Raw genomic sequence first — 15,069 nt, forward strand, 5'->3', positions numbered from 1 at the left:
CAGCCTTCACACAAAGGTCTATCAATCAACTTACCTACATAACTCTCTGTCTCCCATTCTCCCTGCTTTTGTCTCATATCTGGACTCCAGGATCTATGCTAGCTTCTTTCCATAATGATCTTCCCAAACTGACACCTTTCCATGTGTGTTGATAGCACCAGGAAGAGGATGACCACTCTAGCTTGCTTTTTGTAGTGAAAAGATAAATAAAATTCCAAAACATCTTTCTATGACCAAGAAATGGCCTTAACAATAGGTGCAGGAAAGGTGTTATTTGTTACCACAGTAGGAAATATTGGTGAAGAAGCTTCTACAAGTGACCATTTTTGAAGTTCTTCAGTGCTTTTAAGATCTCTTAGATGATAAGTCAATGGAATGGTAGCCAATATATGAGAGATGAATCAATGAATAAACCAACAAATGAATCAGTGAAAAACAATGCTGTAACTTTGGGATGTTTTAATACATGAAATGGGAATAATAATTTAAATTAGCCCTTTTGTTGTTGCTACATACCTCTGCCAATATGGGCACACTTCTTAAAACCATCACAAAAGGACTCCACACTTCATTTTTTCAACCAGATCCTGGCAGTCCTTTTTAACTTTTTATTTGAGTCAAACATACACCTATGAAGGTATCCCTTCAATTTTGGGAAAGGGTGAAAACTTTAAGGTGCCAAGTCTAGATTGTACGGTAGGTATGCAAGATAGGTCTAACTTTCCAATTGCCTCTTGGGTGCCTGTTAAGGTTTGAGGTTTAATATTGCTCTGATGTAATAACGTTTCCTTGTTTTTCTGAAATTTGCTTAATATTTTGAGTGCTACAGTTAGCACTGCAGTTGTTGGTGATGCACACTCAAATCCATGTGAATAACATCAGTTACATCCCAAGAATCGTAACCATGAGTTTTCTTGCTGAAGCATGAATTTTGAATTTTTCCCCCCCCTACAGGTAAAAGTTCCCGTGAAATGCCAAATGTAGTAGCAGTTTCTCTTAGAGTGATCTGCCAATTGTACTGTTAATTTGTCTGTCTTTCTCATGCAAACTGTCATGCATCATCCATTTCATTTTTGATCACACAAAGCAGCTCTTCTCAATTTGTAGCCTGTACCTTTTTGCACAGTACTCGTATCAACGCTGCATCTAGATAAACAACCAGCATTTAGCAGTGAATATCAATTGGAAGGAGTTTGAGCGGTGTGTGGTGGCCTAATGGTGAAGACACTCACCTCCCACTTGGAAGGTTGAGAGTTCAATCCTAGGTAGTGATTCTCTTCTAGGGCACAAAGAGAAAATACCTGCTGCAAATTCTGCGTGGTGTCAGGAAGGGCATCCGGCCAATAAACGCTCAGCCCTGGCTCTACCTTGAATTAAGGGATTAGAGCAGGGGTCTTCAAACTCGGCCCTTTTATGACTCATGGACTTCAACTTCCAGAATTGCTGGCTGAGGAATTCTGGGAGTTGAAGTCAATGAGTCATAAAAAGGCTGAGTTTGAAAACCCCTGGGTTAGAGGGTCATAAAAAGGGTGTTTTATCAGTTGGAGGGACTTCTTCCACAATCAAAAATTCAGTCATGGGTGTGCATTGATGAGTACTCCTTGAAGGCCATTTCACAAACAATTGCATCACAACTTTTCCCCAGCAATTTTGTGACAACTGCAGTGGAAAAATATATATAAGGAAACGTTAGAGCTTCTGACATTCACTGTTACCCTACATTGGCAGTGTATAACTGGCATTGCTTTTCATTCAACCTGAATGAATGAATGAATGAATGAATGAATGAATGAATGAATGAATGAATGAATGAATGAATGTAGTTCATAAAGTTCAGATTTGATCACACAACCTGCACTTGGGGACCAGATTTGCTCCTAATTGCTAAATTTTACAACAGCTGGAGCTTATGGACGGACTCCAAAACAGATCCCAGATGAAGTATATTGCTAATAAATAAGTATCAAAATACCATCATCATTTTAGCCATTTATCCACTGCAGGATGAAGGCCTCTTCCATGTTTCTAACCAATACAGTCCTAAGCTTTCTTTTACCAATTGGGCCCACAATACTTGCTGATGTTGTTGATCTGTCTTGTCTTAGGTCTCTTTCGTGGAAGCTTTTTATCAAGTGGGATCCATTCTATGACTGCCTTGGTCCACCTGCCACCAGTTCTTCTTGCCATGTGACCGGCCCATTTCCATTTCCATTCTTTTACTCTCTTGATGATATCATCTACTTTCGTTTGTTCTCTAATCCATGTGCAGGTCTTTCTATCTTGTCATGTGATGCCAAGCGTGTCTCTTTTCCATTGCTCTTTGCACCACTCATAGCTTTTGTATCGATTGTGAAGTTAGTGTTCATGTTTCACTGGCATATGTTAGAACAGGTAGCACACACTGATTGAAAACTTTTCAGGCATAGGGGGGAGGTTGTTCTTGAAAATTATGCTTAGCTTGCCGAACGCCTGTCAATTAACACGCTATTCATTTTTTTATTGTATCACCCTGTATTGAGATCCATTGGCCAAAATGGTAGTTACTACGTTTAGTTCTTCTCCAGATATAATTATTTTCCTTGGTGAATAAGCATTGTAATCTGCCTGAGTAAAAAAACATGGATTTTTTTCCTCCCCTATAGCCATCTATGGGTGTGTCTGGCCAACCTCTCATGCCCAGTGCAATGGATCCGGCAATCCGATCACAAGGTGAGCGGTGATTTAAAATGGGATGAGTGGATAGTCAGAGTGACATGAGACTATGGTGCAAGCAGGGAAATGAGATTAATGGTGCATCTCTTAAGAATCTATATCCATCCATTTCACAAATAAATGAGATAAATATGCATCTCATAAATAAATGTCAAAGTATCTTATACTTTGCATAAAAAACACAAAACAATGCTGAAATATTTCTAAATTTTTCACATCCTTGCCTATATTTTCTTCAGCGCAGTATGTAGTCACATTTGGTAAAGCAAATAAAAATGCTATAAACTTCTGAACTTGTTCCTTTTGCTTGGTTTAACTGCTTGAATGTGCAGATTTTTTTGGGGGGGTTATTGTTTCTTTTTTGAGCCTCCAGGTGCATTAGAGACTTTGATTCTACACTTGCAACTTAAATGTGTTTGATCTCCCCAATTCCCCTCTTTCCCCACTCCTTTTGCCACCAGTAGGGCATCCTAACATGGGCCCGATGCAGCGCATGACCCCACCACGGGGTATGACAGGAATGGCTCCACAGGTGAGCTCCCCAAAATGGGGGATAGATTTTGAAACAAGTCAGTGGATCTGGAAGTATTATTTGATATGAGATTGTGATGATTTTTTGTGTGTGCACATGCATGCATGCCAGTCTGAATGCAAAAGATGGTCTAGAAGCTCAGGGACTTTTCTGACTGCTTGAAGCTCACAGTTTAATTTGCATATTCCTTAAAACTGTTGCACTTCTTTCCCCCCCCCCCCATTCAGTTAGAATAAAGAAAGCTTCAAGGTGAATCTGGAGGGCACTATGTAACCCTGGACTCTTGGGTCATTTAAAGTTTATGTGGTCTGTGTGTGTGTGTGTGTACACTTAAAATGCGGATCCCAGGTATATTGATGTTGAGAAAAATAGTCGAACACCGGGATAATATAAAAACAACAACAATTGTTTAATAAACTTAGTTTTCGTCAGCTAACTGCTGACATCGTCAGAGTGGAATTCCGGAAGTTCAAAAGCCTGCTTATAAGACCAACTGCTTCTGTCATCCACCATTTATTTCTTTATATTAAATGGGTATGCCGCTTCCCATTAAAAATGGCATAATGACTTACAATAAGTGAATAGACTTTAAGGCAGTGGATTAAGTAGTATAGAATACCAAGAAAACATGACAGCAAGTTCTTAAAAAAATCCATGTAATGCAGTAACCAAAATACAGGTAATCCTCGACTTACAACCATTCATTTAGCAACCATTCAAAGTTACAACAGCATTGAAGAAAAGGACTTGCAACCCGTCCTCACACTAACTATTGCAGCGTCCCCGTGGTCACGTGATCAAAATTCAGACAGTTGGCAACTGGCATTTATTTACAACAGTTGCCACAACAGGGGTCACGTGATCGCCATTTGCAACCTTCCCAGCTGGCTTCCCACAAGCAAAGTCAATAAGGGAAGCCAGATTCACTTAACAGCTGCAGTGTTTTGCTTAAAGAATCCCAGCAAAAAATCAGATGCAATTCACTTAACAACCCACCTTTCTTAGTAATGGACATTCTGGTCCCAATTGTGGTCATAAATCGAGGACTACCTTTATAGTTTTTTTTTTTAAATAGTGACAGCTAGTTATTGTTTGAACTAGACTAGAGGAACAAAATGCTTTGTCCTTAATAGTGACATGGTGTTTCTTATCAGTGGTAGCCCTACTGGTAATAATACGAAGATCATGACCTCTGTACTAAATAGATGAATCCTATTGGGTAAAATTGGTGGTAGAGGTGATGAGAGAGTGGGATGGGAATCAACAATGATTGGTTTCTCTCCCTTCCCCTAATCCCTTCCTGCTTTTTCTTCATCCAGAATTATGGTGGTGGCATAAGACCTCCTCCAGGGTCCCTGGTTTGCCCTGGTATGCCCACAATGAACATGTAAGTGTCTGTATTATTTCTCTTGGGAAGGGGTAGCCAGAGGGAGTCAGGGAGAGAGTATATTTTCAACGGAGCAGGAACAGCATCATCCCTTCCCAGGAACTCTTCCAAATGTTTGAAAGGTCAGCTTTGTACATTTTTCTCTGCAGAGCTCCGGGTGTTCGAGGATCCTGGCCAAATATAAACACAAACTCGGTATGTCCGATTCATTTTTATTTTTATTTTTTTAAAATAAAACTTTCTCTACAATTCAGACACTCACAGTGTCTGCATTCACACAACAGACTTCACCAAGCAGGCGAAAAACCTCGTGGCTGCACTTACGCAACACGTTATTTATGTTCAGTCAGAGTTTTAGTGGCTTAACTAGGTTAAGATGCCTACCAAACGCAGCCAATGCCTGCTATATTCTATTCACCAGCCACTGATTTTTTCCCCCTCTCCTTTCGATCCCGTTTAGGTTTCCTATTCCTCATCTTCTCCTGGCAGCTATGGGGTAAGTTGCTGAAGAGGTGTGAAAAGATGTAGGGTAGACTTGCTAGGCGAATTGAATTCCAAGTCCTGATTCAGGGCAGATGAATCTAATAAACCTGGTTGCCAGACACGGTTGATAATGTTGATGAGAATGACTCCTCCACAAGGCAAACCCCAGGATCATGAATGTTATTTCTCTCTCTCTCTCCTCACAGGGAGGCGGAGGCCCCCCTGGCACCCCTCTCATGCCAAGCCCTGGAGGTAAGTGTGGTGCAAATGAAGGTAAATATACGTGTCCCAGGATAACGTTGGAGGATCCAATCCGAGTCGGTCACTGGGATCAAAGCTTTGTTCTTCCAACTTTTGGGCTCGTGCTGGAACTCAACATCAGAAAGAGAAGTTCCCTGATGACGAGCACCAGCATGAGCCCAAAAGCTTGGAAGAATAAACCTTTGATCCCGGTGACTGACTGGGACTGGATCCTTGGTAAGTATCCTGGATTCCATTTTGGAAGGAAATTATTTCTGAATGCCCCATTTTTCTATCACAGTGTCTGAGAAAGTCTTCCCTACCCTGGTATTTTTTCAGATTTTTGAGTTTCAATACTTACGGTCGCTAGCCAACCCTTTCTTTTTTTTTTTTTGCTTTGTTTAATAAGAGAAAAAAGAAGAGAATAACAAAAAAAGAGAAAGAAGGCAATTGCAAGTAGTACTTCATTTACAACCACTTATTCAGCGACTGTTCAAAATTGCAACAGCTGCGAATGATGGGAACCTATGACCAGTCCCCAAGTTTAAGGTCATCACAGTGTTCCTACAATCATGTGATCACGATCCAGGAGCCATTATAATATTGTAGTGAGCCGCAATCACATGATCACCATTTGCAACCTTCCTTGCCAGCTTCCCACAAGCAAAATCAAGCGAAAAGCTAGTAGGGTTGCTCATAAGTCTCCCTTGTAAGTAGATCCCACTGCTTATTCTCCTGAGGAATGAATGAATGAATGAACCTTTATTGTCAAGGTACAACCATGTATACATTGAGATTGGCTGAGCCTCCCTTTGTGCCCCCACCCCCAACTCACAGTGACAACAAACCCTCCATCTTATTACACCATGTGAGCTAATTGCACAACACACCGGCCTCGCAAGTCAATCATGCATAAAATTTATAAAATTATTTCCCGTTCAAGAGCCTAACAGCCCATGGATAAAAGCTGTTCTTCAGCCTGTTGGTACGGCTGGCTATACTCCTGTATCTCCTACCCAATGGTAGGAGAGTAAAGAGATACCGTCCAGGGTGTGAGTCATCCCTGAGAATTTTCCTCACTCTTCCAAGGCAGCGAGCCCTGGCAATGTCATCCAGTGGTGTCAGGGAACAGCCCACAATGTCTTGTGCTGTGCTCACCACACTGTAATGCCTTCCTATCTGCGGCTGTCAGACCAGCATACCAAACCACAATACCATACGAGAGGATGCTCTCTATCGTAGACCGGTAAAAGAGGGTCATCCACTGTGGAGTATGAGACTCCAGATATCTGTCTAGCATCCCCTGCCTTACTTCCCATAGTATCCCTCCTCCATAGTGTGCATTCACCTACATTAACCCCTATCTATCCAGGATCCTAGCCCATCTGTCTGCACTCTTCAATGCCCACTTGTAGCCCCCACTGGTTTGCCCATGCTGTCGTAGTGTCTAGTCGTTAAGGTACCAGGCTACACACCCAGACCCTGTGACTTTTAGTCCCACCTTAGGCATGAAAACTGACTGGATGACTTTTGGCCGGTCACTGTCTCTCAGTCCAATCTACCTTACAGGGTTCTTGTGAGGAAAATAGGAGGATGGAGTTGTATGAGCTGTTTGCCATCTTGAGTTATTTATAAGAAAGGGAGGGAGGAAAGGGAAAGAAAATAAAGAAAGAGGAAAGAAGAAAGAAAGAATCTTCCAAAACACTGTTTTAAATTAATTTTGGAGACTGGATTATGTCATTGGATAAATGTAATCAAGGGCTCAGCCAAAATGATTGTGAATGTAGCCACCCTGGGTTAAGCACGTTGTGGAAACAGCCATTGAAAAAGAGTTCCAGAGAAGTTCCTGAGGTGGGGGAAAAACTTTTGTTCCCTCACTTGGATCCTTTCTATCTATAAAGCCCAGTAAAAAATAAAAGCGCAAAAACAAGGATGTTGTATAAGAATGCCTCAGCTTTGCAGCCCTTCTGACACTTCACATTCTTTTCCTTGAGCACTAGGGCAGGGGTAGGCAACCTCGGCTCTTTTATGACTCGTGGACTTCAACTCCCAGAATTCCTGAGCCAGCCAAGCTGGCTCATGAATTCTGGGAGTTGAAGTCCACGAGTCATAAAAGAGCCGAGGTTGCCTACCCCTGCACTAGGGTCTGCTTAGCCTTAGTTTAGCTCAGGGTTCCTCAGCCTTGCTGACTTTAAAATGTATGGACTTCAACTCTCAGAATTGCTCAGCCAGCCATGCTAAACACTGAGCTAGTTGTTATGCTGGACTGTAACCAGTTTACAGATTAAGCTACATATCAAGCTAAAGCCCTCCTCCAATTCCCAATATGGTTTAGCTTATTGTAAATCGAAGAGGCATCTCTGGCTAAGTTTTGTAATAGACCTCTGGACTAGATAGACTTTTGACCTCTCTCGGCCAGACTTTAAAACCTAGGGATGAAGCCTCCGTTTACTTGAAGTAGTGTATCTCTGAATACCACCCAAGTTCATGTCCTGCCGATGGGCTTCCTTGAGATTTCTAGATGTTCCCCATGTGAAAAGAGACCACCTTGGTTACTTTTTCTTGTAATGTCTGTTTCTTGTTTCAGACTCCACCAACTCTAGTGAAAATATGTACATGATGAACTCTGTTGGTCCTCCACCAAGCCGGCCGGGAGTAAGTGTCTTCTTCTTGCTCACTCCCTGTTGCTGGGTGATATTCTATGACAAATTTCTTATTTCACCCTGAGTGAGTTGGGCAGCCATATACATTTTCTTAATAAATAAATACAAAGATGAAGGGGAATGCTGTCATGCTTCTCTACCTGGAATCTGCCCTTCCTAATTATTTCTGTATTTCTCTTCTTTTCACGCTCTCTCTGCATAATGTTTAGTTCTCCATGGGGCCAAGTCCAGAAGGTCCAATGGCTGGAATGAGTGCCATGGAGCCCCATCATATGAATGGATCACTAGGTAAGTATGGACCTGCCTGCAGGGCTGGCCATGGACAATAAAATCCAAAATGACCATTTTAGTGGAGAAAGGAAGCACAAATGTATCATTTCAAAGGATGGGGAGGGGAGAATCTTATATAACTCTCCCCCTTATTCCATGTCCTTGTTGGTGTTGGATTCTTAGTGTCCCCTTGTATGCTAAAAGAGGTCAAGTCTGGTAGAGTGTGATTTCCAATGATTTTAGGGCACGTTCATAAAACAGATTACTTATGTCCATTCAGAAATGCTTTGTCATTGGCTTCCTTCAAATGTTTTTTTAATTTCCCAACGTAACCTCTAGATGTGATATATTCTGATGGCCTCCTGTCCAAGTCCTGACCAGCTCCAAGCTTGCTTAGCTTTTTGAGTTCAGCCAAGATCAGCTAGGTTCTGATTGAAGGAGAATTGTTGACCATTAGATGCCAGAATGCTGAGTATTCTCTAGCTTTAATTTTGGTACAGAAAGATGAGGAACAACTTCCATGCTTCAGTATTGGAGAATTGGTGTTCCTATACAGATACCCATTTATCTGTTGGTTATCAAGCAGGGATGTTATGTAACTGAGGTTCCTGAGTTTGAAATCAGATATTTGACTTACGATCATTCATTCAGCAACCATTCAAAGCTAACTATGGTGCTAAATGAATGTGCACAGTTTGGATTCTAGTTGAAACTTACATAAGAACGTAACTATTCCAGATAGGACTTAGATACATGTTGGACTAGCTGTCTGAATTCAGGTGTAATAGTGTCCTTCATTCAAAGATGTCCTGGGGCAGGCTGACATTTTACAGAGTTTAGTTGTTTTGGTCTCTGCTTTAAAAGCTCTGGCATGAGCTGGCATGATTGCAGATGAAAGAACGATTGTGTGAAAGGGACCATGTAGCTAGAATCAAGAACTGAACATTAGCATTCCACTCAGAGGAGGCTTGAGGAAAGAAATAGGTTTTGTAAGACTTTCCTAAAAACTGATAGTGATGGAAGCTGATATTCTATGCCTCTATAAAGTCCATCGGCAGAAAGTTTTTATTGATAAGAATTTCTGTGGATTAAGTGGAGGCTCCTAAGACTTTGGCTGCCAACAAATCTGCTCTTTCCACAAAAGTCTTCCAACCTGATAGAGACCACCTAAGGCAGGGGTCTTCAAACCTGGTCCTTTTATGACTTGTGGTCTTCAACTCCCAGAATTCCTCAGCCAGGCACAGTGGCTGAGGAATTCTGAGAGTTGAAGTCCACAAGTCATAAAAGGGCCAAATTTGAAGTCCCCTGACCTAAGGGCTGAGGTTTAACTGCTTTCATTCTCATTGCAGGCCCAGGTGAAATAGATGGGATGCCCAAGGTAAGGGTTTGCATCATGGTGTCCTCTTCCAGAGGGTGAGCTGGAGTTCCACAGGCCCTGGGGACCAAGGGATTAGAAGGAGATCAGGAAAGATTATCTGGTTTTAAAGGGGAGCATGATTTTGTATCTACTCGGTGGGCCCCCCTCACGTAGAAACTTTCTCTTGAGTTTTAGGAATGAAGAGATTCAGTTGACCTCCCCAGGAATTAGTTTGCCTGCCATTGAAGGGCTGGTATTTGGGAGGGAACCATTTTATGCTGTACAAAATCAGGGTTTTTTCTAACTCTATCTGAATCACAATTAGTCCCTGACTTACAACCAGCCACTTAGCAACTGTTCAAAGTTATGACCAAGTCAAAAAAGAGGACTTATGTTCCAAGTTTGTTTATTTATTTATTTATTTATTTATTTATTACATTTAGAGACAACCCATTATTCTCTGGGGGACTCTGGAAGTTGGGTCTCCCTGAACCAATTGAATTTTATGGCCATTTGCAGTGTCCTAGGGTCACATGACTGTGTTTCATGACAGTTTTGCCGAAAACTGGCAGTTGCAATTTTCAGCAAAATTGCTGCCATAGCAAATCATTTAGTTCACTCAACAACCAGGGATTCACTTAACCAAGGATTCGTTTTATCAACCACCGCAAAAAAGGTTGTAAAATTGGCTTGGTCATGTGATTAGCCTGTTTTGCAACCATTATGGCATTCAGTCATACTGGGCAGGCTCCATTACTCTCGTATGTTGAGGACTGTCTGTAATGAAGCAGGTTATTTCTGTGTGGGAAAATTCCTACAACAACACTACTTCCCCTTGGCCTAGTTAAACCGATTGGGCAGACAGAATCTAAGAACTTTATAATGTCCAGAAAACTTTTTAAAAAGCCAACCTTTTCCACACGATGCCGTTTTAACAATGCTCTCTATAGCTCTCTGACAGTATGTTCTAATCATGGTTCATGTTAGAATGTGTTCTAATCATGGTTCAGGTGCGAATTGCCCGGGTTTTTTTTTCTCTCTCTCTCTCTCTCTCTTATTTCTGATTCCCAAGAATTCCCCGGGTAGCATGGCCAGCATAGCTAACCCACCGGGCACCCCACGTGATGACAGCAGCAGTGAGATGGGCAGCAGCTTCATAAACCCCTTCCAAAGCGAGAGCGTAAGGGCCTGCGTGGAGCGGCGGCCGCGGAGGGGGCGGGGATCTCGGGGGGCACGTGGGGGGCGGGGCACCCTGTGGCAGGGCCGGACTGGGCTGTCAGTACCAACAGCTAACAGTGCCATCTCATGCTGGAAGCAGCAGCTGTCAGAGGTGTGAAGAGGGGGCCGGTGCCCCCCCTCCGTGATGGACCCTTCCTCTAATGCTGTGGTGTCTCCCATCTGTCTCCCCAGTATTCGCCCAGCATGACTATGAGCGTGTGACCCGGCCCGGATGCCCAGTCCCAGAGGAGCCAGACTGATGCCCCCCCAGGGGTCTTAATCCCCCTGTATTTAATAACAGCTTCCCTTGATTGCTAGTCTCAGCCCCCCTGCCCCCAGTCTGGACTTTTGATCCCCGCCCAGGTCACCGCCTGCCCTCTAACCGGTACTCAGTAAACTCTAGTGACGTGAGAATTGTCACTAATCAAGTGGGACAGCCGAAGGTTTGATATGCGGCACAAGTGGACAGTTATGAAAGGCAGGGAGCTGCACCCCCCCTCCTGCTGGACTGCAGCATCCCCACACCCTGAGGGGTTTATGACGACCCATTGGACATTGGGACTGTCATCCACCGTGCATCTGTGGACTTTTAAATCCTGCATTGTAGCAGGAACAGTTGTGCTGTTTGGAAAGCTTCGTTTTGGTCTCTGTTCTTCAAACTGGTGGTAACAGTTGGGAAAAAGGCATGTGCATCAGGAAACATGGTTAAGACTCTTCCGGAGTCTTGAAGCTCAGCAGGAGGGCTAGAGGAAGACACAAGGCCCATTTTGGTGAGCTCGGGAGGCAAATGGGGAAGATGTGGTGGGTGAAAGTTGACTGCCACGAGCTGATTGAATTAAAGTAAATTTGGAGATGCGTGGACTTTGCTGGCAATGCAAAAGTTTTTGGGGGAATGGGCAGACTCTCTTCTCTCGTGTCTGCAGTCAGCTTTGGTTTCCTGCCTACGTTCATTGGGCTAGAAAAAAAAAATAGCAAAGTTGTTTCCTAATTGCACAGACTTCCATGGAAGTATTCTTGATTCTGCCCATATTGGTTGGCAGAGGCTGTGTGATACCAGATGCTAGTGGGGGGTGGGGGAGAGAAAGATACCCTAATAATTGAACTTCAGGTGAATTTGAGCTTGGTTCCTGATGACTTCACAGAAACTTCCATGTTATTTTCTTGGCAATAGCATGGAAGTATTTAACCCTTGCATTCTTAAGGGATGTATTTTCAGCTTCCTACAGCCTTGGGATTGCCTAGGGGTCTCCCGTTCTGGTGTTAACCAGACTAAAATCTGCACAGCTTCCAAGGCTAGACAAGGTCAACCAGATGCTGCCACCAGCTGATCTACTAGTTGCTATGCAAAGACACAAATTATGACAGCAGTTACTGTTTTTCCCTGCATCATGTTTTTAGCCTTTTTCATTTTTCTCTCTCATATTAGGTGTTTTAAACACCTATGGCAAAGAAACCTGGCTGTAAGGGAACTTTTTGGCAGTCAACAGAGGTGCACATTAGAGATTTCCCCTGTTCTGTCTTCCATCCCTTTCAGCTAAGAAGGTAAAGGGGAAACGCTGTGAATGACTTGTAAAAAAGGCTACACCTCCATCTCTTCCCAACACTTAACAAGTAAAAATATAAGAATACACCTTTGACTGTCTCTTCAAAAGTCAGTCTTCCATCTGTCAGCTTTCAGATACCTCCTATTACAATTCCTGCCACCCACAGTCAGCAACTTTGGATGTTGGGAGCTGAAAGCTATGACCTGTGAAGGGCATCAACTCAAGGAAGCCTATTGTATTTATGTGCCAGTGAATGGAGTACATTGGAAGAGATCTAATCGTTTGGCCTATTCTCGTACCTGTTATCAAAGGAACACAACCTTTGTGCGTCCTCTGGGATGAAGGGAGATGGTTTGGCCCTTGAACAGGGGTATCCTTTGAGGTTTATATTGTGAACGTGGCAACAATGTTAAAGTGATTGGCCTTTGCCATCTGGGAGGATTGACTTCCCAGTCTAGTCTATAGTTCTGGAATGTCCTGAAGGTCTCACAGCCAAGTGCTAAGCAGGCCTAATCTACTTACCTTTTTTCTAAGAACCACTATGTTGGCAAAGGGCTGCAACCAGTGGTTACAAATCACAGTCCAAGCATGGGTGATTTGCTTGTTTGATGTAGACAACCGCCATAGCTGGACAGCTTTTGAGCTCAAGGCAAAGCAACCTGCTCCTTGATTATCAGAGAACTCTCCCAGTAGAAAGTTTACTCAAATATGTATCCAGAGTTTGTCTTCTTGTGTCTTAAATTCATTCAAGCTACAGAGTCTTGACTTTCAGTGGTACTTCAAGAGTGCCATATTTTCTCTTTCCCCCTTTGTTTTCCCCCCCTCAAGGCTTAATACACTCAACTCCTTCAGTCTCTTCTCATAGGACTAAAATTCCTATCTGAGCAGATAAGATCAAGAAACAGGAAGACTAAAATTATGTTGAATAGGCTACAGAAACAGAATCTTGCAAGTCTGCCCATGTTTTCCCTTCTATCCTTCTTATACCAGGAGGAACCAGTCTGAATCTTTTTCTAATAGTTTCCCACCTACGTGAGTTTAATGCATGCTTCAGCATCTGTGGTTGTTCTGTGGGCTACTCAGTGTCTTCTCCAAAGTCATCTCCATCACACCCTACAGTTCCTGGCCCAACTGTCCTTTCCCCTGCTTTTTTGAACTCACTCTAGTTTGTTTCCATTCTTAAAAGGTGGCATCAAGAACCAGACTGAACAATACACTATTTTTAATTATTGTCACCTCTGCCATCTCTGCAAGCTGAGATGCCTGAGCCTAACTTTTCCAGAAAATATTGGGATCTTAGATCTCGGCTTTGGGAATCAGCAAAAAAAAAAAAGAACTGAGTCATTCTGGGTTGCTTGGTTAGATATGAGTGATCATTACAATTCATAGGCATTCAAAGGGAGAAAGTGAAGAACATGCTTGAACAATACTCTTGCAACACAAATTCTGCCCCCCAGTATTTGATGTTCCTATATATTTTGGTATTATGATTAGGTGTGATTAGGCATGGATGCCTGTATTATTACCCACTAAAATAATCAGCATAGATCTTGGGCTGGATTTGAAATCTGAGAGACATGCTGGAAGAGGTCACATACAAAAGTGAGAACAAAAGCTATTTTGCCTTAATTTACCGCTGATTCAGTGAACTGAAGACAATATATTGGGGCTTTCCATGTCCCCCTCTGGGCACATTAGCAATTAAAATTAAGGGGCAGCTTTTACAGGGGCTTTTAATGAAGTTGCAGGTTGTGCATTCCCTGCTTTAGATCTGCTAGTTCTAGATTTTCTGAAAAAAGAATGCTACTTCTGGATTTTTCCATCAGCTCTTTCAAATACCATTCTTCACCATCTGTTTTTTTTATATAGCCCACCAGCCCTTGTTCCTCTTACTTAGGCTAGTGCTATATACTATAAAAAAGTGGGCACTAAGCTTGCTTCATTTAGATGAGAACAGCTCTGGCCACAGGGATCCAAGTATGAGAGAGCCAGATTTAGAATGGGTTTACCTCTCTGAGGCCAATACTATTTTAGGAAGATCCCCTCTTCCCACAAGCCTACGGTTTCAGCAGCTGAATTTAGGTAGGCACAAAGACACAATCTATATATGTAGGAACAATTTCTAGCTGATTGCAACCTTTCTACCCAGCTCTCCTTGGATGCAGCTCGCATCCCATCTTTCCAGCATAACTGGAATAGGATACTGACTCACTCTTCCACCCACCACCATCATTTCAGAAACTTAAGTACTCATGTAAGTGCTGTTTCTGTTGCCACCCTTAGGAGAAAGAGGTACATTCCATGGTAGCAATGCAAAAGGCAGAATCTTATTTTTTCCCAACAATTTATATAAAAATGGGCTCTTATTATCCTATTCTTTCCTCCCTAGGAATTTTAGCAAGGCAGGGAGAGCTCTTTCTGATCCTGTTCTCATTTCTGCCTATTCACTCTGTAACTTCCAAAACCATGTTTACACCTAGCACTTCCATACCTCTGGGATGTGTGTGATCTTTTAAAAGCAACTGAATTATATGTAAAGATTTGGGGATTTGGATTGTATATTCCCATTGGGTACAAAATTTCCTCCTCAACTTAACTTGGATCTGTGTCTGGGGGATAAATGTCCTCAATTAGTATCTTATCAAATTCACATCTCAAATTCA

General features: G+C 42.6%; 1 protein-coding gene across 2 annotated transcripts in view; it reads left to right on the plus strand.

Annotated features, from left to right (window-relative positions):
- The window catches only part of SSBP4 (single stranded DNA binding protein 4), a 53,774-nt gene extending 41,781 nt beyond the window's left edge, over nt 1-11,993 (plus strand). Inside the window, exons 8-18 of one of the 2 annotated variants that reach the window (XM_083379628.1) lie at nt 2,643-2,709; nt 3,174-3,244; nt 4,564-4,631; nt 4,781-4,826; nt 5,092-5,127; nt 5,321-5,366; nt 7,942-8,009; nt 8,227-8,305; nt 9,637-9,665; nt 10,717-10,824; nt 11,055-11,993. In XM_083379628.1, the coding sequence (XP_083235754.1) occupies nt 2,643-2,709; nt 3,174-3,244; nt 4,564-4,631; nt 4,781-4,826; nt 5,092-5,127; nt 5,321-5,366; nt 7,942-8,009; nt 8,227-8,305; nt 9,637-9,665; nt 10,717-10,824; nt 11,055-11,084 (648 nt within the window). In that variant the 3' untranslated portion in view covers nt 11,085-11,993. The remainder of the gene's footprint in view (nt 1-2,642; nt 2,710-3,173; nt 3,245-4,563; nt 4,632-4,780; nt 4,827-5,091; nt 5,128-5,320; nt 5,367-7,941; nt 8,010-8,226; nt 8,306-9,636; nt 9,666-10,716; nt 10,825-11,054) is intronic. The other variant, XM_083379629.1, reaches the window with a different exon arrangement.
- The last annotated feature ends 3,076 nt before the right edge of the window (nt 11,994-15,069 follow it).

Source organism: Vipera ursinii, assembly GCF_947247035.1.
Source record: "Vipera ursinii genome assembly, chromosome: 1".
NCBI classification, from domain to species: domain Eukaryota; kingdom Metazoa; phylum Chordata; class Lepidosauria; order Squamata; family Viperidae; genus Vipera; species Vipera ursinii.